The sequence below is a fragment of the Amphimedon queenslandica genome, unplaced genomic scaffold, assembly GCF_000090795.2.
Source record: "Amphimedon queenslandica unplaced genomic scaffold, v1.1 AMPQUscaffold_10313_Cont17189, whole genome shotgun sequence".
NCBI lineage: Eukaryota > Metazoa > Porifera > Demospongiae > Haplosclerida > Niphatidae > Amphimedon > Amphimedon queenslandica.
The window spans coordinates 1,419-6,371 of NW_003549416.1; the positions used below are offsets into that span (position 1 = coordinate 1,419).

The 4,953-nt window shown below is 36.0% G+C and overlaps 2 protein-coding genes across 2 annotated transcripts; both read left to right on the top strand.

Moving 5' to 3' along the window:
* The first annotated feature begins 813 nt into the window (after positions 1-813).
* On the top strand, positions 814-2,541 carry LOC105315420 (tripartite motif-containing protein 2-like). The gene has a single exon (XM_011410071.1). The coding sequence runs from the start codon at positions 814-816 to the stop codon at positions 2,539-2,541; it is 1,728 nt and encodes a 575-aa protein (XP_011408373.1).
* Positions 2,542-3,347: 806 nt separating this feature from the next.
* On the top strand, positions 3,348-4,889 carry LOC100633194 (60S ribosomal export protein NMD3-like; the record flags this gene model as incomplete). The annotated part of the gene is made up of 7 exons (XM_020006151.1): positions 3,348-3,456; positions 3,504-3,576; positions 3,622-3,683; positions 3,747-3,921; positions 4,291-4,419; positions 4,486-4,655; positions 4,712-4,889. Coding segments are annotated over exons 1-7 (840 nt in total), but the record flags the coding sequence as incomplete, so codon positions are not given.
* Positions 4,890-4,953: the final 64 nt, after the last annotated feature.

A 4,953-nucleotide genomic window follows, 5' to 3' on the forward strand; every position in this document is an offset into this window, starting at 1 on the left:
CTTCTGATCTAAGATACATTCGTTCCTTTGGCAAAAATGGAGAAGGCAATCAAGAGTTCAAGGGAGTCAATGGTCTTGCTATTGCAGTCATTGATGGTGAGGAGTTTCTGTATGTCACTGATAGAGGTAATCATCGCATTCAAAAGTTCACTCATCTTGGGGAATATTTGTCTACTTTTGGGACACAGGGATCTGATCCTGGCCAGTTGCAGTACCCTTGTGGTATTGCTGTTGGTACTGGCAGTCTCCTCTATATAACAGAGTGGGGAAATCATCGTATCTCAGTATTCACTTTTGGAGGTGATTTTGTTCGTTGTTTTGGAGGTCAAGGTACTAATATTGACCAGTTCAATTATCCAAATGTAATAACGTTCGATAGTAATGGAGTAATGTATGTTTATGACTCTAACAACAAGAGACTAATACTGTATTAAAATTAATATTAATTATTGATGTAGCTAATAGTTATTATCCCAACAGCCTGTTTCATTTATTAATTGTGAGACTGTTTGCTGTGTTACTATTAATAGTTATTATTATTCTTAATTTAAAACTGCTTCATTGTTTTTAGTCATTCTGTCCATAGTAAAACATATAATTTATACATGTATCGGGCACATACACGTATATCATGCTTTATGATACTTGAGTTATTTATACAATACATAGCAGCCTACTCTGTAACTGTACTAGGGAAAGAGACAATTACTGTCTCTTCCATTAGACATTTTCAAAAGTTGTTTATTGTTGCTATGATTGTAAACCATGAATTGTAAGGGCTTCCCTCACCCTTATTTCTTACCACATTTTTAAATGGCTGTCAAATCAACCTCTTCAGTCTCTATACTAGAGGAGCTCCTCACTTGTTCCGTCTGTCTTGAATTCTTTGCCAACCCTAAGACGTTATCCTGTCATCATTCTTTCTGTCAGACTTGTCTAGAGAAATTAGAGAATGCCCATTCATTTCTTTGTCCTACTTGTCGTTGTCGTACACAAGTACCTGATGGAGGAGTAGCTGGCCTTCCTACTGCTTTCTACCTTGTCAAGTGTAAAGAGATACACAGTCAAATGAAGAAGGAGATCAAATGTGATAACTGTGACAAGAGCAATGCTGTCGGTTACTGTAAAATGTGTCATGAATCACTTTGCACTAGCTGTATTAAAGTACATAACAGGTGGAGTAGGTTCTCTAACCATAAGATAGTTGATGTCATTTTGGTACAGAATTTACTATCAGTTGTTGAACAGTTTAGAGAAGTAAAAGATGCACTGACTGATAGCTCAAAGAAAGAAAGTGAGGCCAAGCAAAGTGGAGAAGGTCATGGGGATTGTGAGCAGTGGGGGAATATTGATAAGTTGCTGCACCTTTTGACTGGAGAAGGAAAATCCATTGAAAGTGTTCATAATGATAATGAAGTAGAACTTCTACTAATGGAACTAAATCGTCTTCTACTTAGGCAAGATTCAAATGCTGTTTTGACAAACTATTATGGAGCTGCTATCTCTTGTACTGCCCTGCAGGAGTGTGTCGTGAAAGTAAATAAAGTTACTTGTACTGATACAATGTTGCTCTCATTCTCTTTGTTGATTCAATTACCTGCTTCTGTCGTCATTCCAGTCTCTTCAATCAAGTGTCGGTTAATTCCAATGATCAGAGAAAAGGAGCAACATAAAGATAAGTATAAGATTACAACCACTAGTGCCCCTGGAATATATAAAGTTGATTGCTGTCCATTGGCTAGTGGTGCTCATAGTTTATCAGTTCATATTTATGATGTACAGCTTGAGTCTGCATCACTGATGGTTCCATTCAATCCTCACTTTGATACCATAGCTCCTGCTCGTGCTATATATGGTTTCAAGTCAGTATCTAGTGTTGCTGTTAGTAATGATGGTCTTATTATTTTTACTGAACACCAGTGTATTGATAAAAATCACTCGTATTTTATTAAGTGTTTTAATTCGCAGGATAATATTATACCAGAAACAGCTTCTGTCATAAAATCTTACGATGTAGATCAATTTGTTTGTGTGTCATCCAAAAATGATATCATTGTCATAGCAAAACGATTTGTTGAAATTTTGACATTAAAAGGAGAATTAGTTAGGAAGATGACCAATTCTATTAACTTCATCAGAGATCCTAGTTGTGCTGTCGTTTCATCTATAACTGGCTACATATACATTGCTGATGAGGATAGTGTTCACATTTTGTCTTCTGATCTAAGATTCATTCGTTCCTTTATTGGTTATAATGGAAAGTTTAGTGATGCCAGTGGTGTTGCAATTGCAGTCATTGATGGTGAGGAGTTTCTGTACGTCACTGATAATTATAATCATCGTATTCAAAAGTTCACTTATCTTGGGAAATATCTGTCCACTTTTGGCACTCAAGGATCTGCTCCTGGTCAGTTGCAGAGCCCTTATGGTATTGCTGTTGGTACTGGCAGTCTCCTTTATATAACAGAGGAGGGGAATCATCGTATCTCAATATTCACTTTTGGAGGTGATTTTCATTCGTTGCTTTGGAGGTCGAGGTAATAATATTGACCAGTTTAGTAACCCAAGAGGAATAACGTTTGATAATAATGGAGTAATGTATGTTAATGATAGTTATAGCAACAACAGAATATTGCTGTATTGATTAGTCTTAATTCCTGCCTCTAGGCCCCTCACTAGGAGCTATGTATTGACAGTAATGAACTACATATTGATTAAATTTGATTTATTGAAGTTGTTTTTTTTTTGAAGTGAACAATGCTATTTATTAATACATTATTAGTACTGGATGAAATTAAATTAATTTATGCCAACTAGATAGAGGTACTGTACAAGTATCAAACTTTTACATTAATATTTTCTTAGCCAGTTAGTATTCCATATTATTCTTCAATTAAGATCCTGTCAGTCCTATTTTCAGAAAAAGATCAAAGGCACACTTACATCATTAACCTAGCTTAGAGTTTGCAGCCACCTTGATCAAAGGGTGAATGCATTTATAATACTAAATACTCTATTTGGACTTGTAATATTATACTGATTCCTGTACAGTGGAACCTACTATTGTCCTTTTTTATAGTGTCTATACATGTATTTCTGATATTGTATTTGTATTTTCATGGAATGATGAATATGATTAACAGGACAACCCTATCAACCCACAATAGACTTTTAGTAATTTATTCTTGCACCACAAATTACCTGCATTAATTCATGTGTGCATTTAGCTATACATTTTATCCAATACATGTACCGGTATATGTATGCAACTATGCATTGTGCAATATAAGGACATCCTGCTAATCAAAACATAGATATTAGAGTTACTCTAATATCTATGATCAAAATTAGATTTTTAAGAAGCCCCGCCCATAATTACACTTATACTCGTGGTACATTCACAATGGAGTACATTTCTCCTCCTTTGAGTAGAGAAGAGGACAGTATGCAGCGAATGTAAGGCCTACCGCTCTATCCTATCAATCTATAGTCTCTTTCCCTAGCCTTTGCTGTCAGTGTGGTACAATGATTGAGCCAAATCCAGCCAATATGTGCGTGGCTTGCCTAAGGACCCAGGTCGGGTACAAACCACTTTATAGTCTCTCATTGCCCGCTCTTTAGGTCGATATCACTGAAGGAATACCAAAGCAATCTACTGTATACTTCTGTAGGAGTTGTGAAAGGTGAACTGAGATTACAAATAATAGATATTATAATAATTATTTTTATCATTATTATTATTGCAGGTATTTGCAGCCTCCATCTGGTTGGGTTTCTTGTAGTCTAGAGTCCCGTGAGTTGCTCGCTCTCTGTCTCAAGAAACTGAAGGGTCTTGGTAAGGTACACCTGGTAGATGCAGGATTCATATGGACAGAGCCTCACTCGAAGAGACTCAAGATAAAACTAACCATACAGAAGGAAGTGAGTGGATGAGTAGTTAATGTACATGTATAATATACATTGTACATACAAAAGTTTGATCATACTTGAAGTATTGCAAGTTATGAGCGTTTGAAAAAGAGGGTTTTTTGTAGTCTTGACCAGTGTTTTAAGATGTGACAATGGAACTAATGGGTTTTTGCTTGTCATGGATTTCGTGACAATGGAACTAATGGGTTTTTTGCTTGTCACGGATTTCGTGACAATGGAACTAATGGGTTTTTTGCTTGTCACGGATTTTGTGACAATGGAACTAATGGGTTTTTTGAGCATATTCTAAATTTCTAATCACATTTTTATAAGATCAAATACTATAATTATTAATCGGTGGGTTTGGCCCTATGTCTGTAGGTGCTAGCAGGGACTCTATTACAGCAGGTTTTTGTCGTTGAGTTCATTGTTCATCATCAAATGTGTGAGGACTGTCAGAGAAGAGAAGCTAAAGATTACTGGAAAGCCGTCGTTCAAGTTAGACAAAAGGTAAAAAAAAACACGAGTCTCTTATCGTTATTACATTGTACTTGTTAATTTATCGTAATTTTTTAGACGACACATAAGAAGACGTTTCTTTACCTCGAGCAGTTGATCCTTAAGCACAACATTCACTCAAACGTCCTCCGAATAAAAGAAATAAAAGGAGGCCTTGACTTCTATTACGCTCAAAAACAAGACGCTAGGAAAATGGTGGAATTCATAATGAGCGTGGTCCCATCAAAGTAACAACAAGCAAAAATTTTACGACTTTTTTATATACATGTACATGTACATGTAGGTACAAGACGTCGCAGGAATTAATATCTCACGATGTTCATAGCAATACTTATAATTACAAATTCACCTTCTCGGTTGAGATAGTTCCGGTATGTAGGGACAATGTAGTCTGTCTGCCTCGTAAGGTAGCCAATAGTCTCGGAAATATTAGGTTAGGAGAGAAAGATACTTGTACAAATGTATATTGTACATGTACATGTACATGTACATGTACATGTACATGTAGTGTGATGGATTACATGT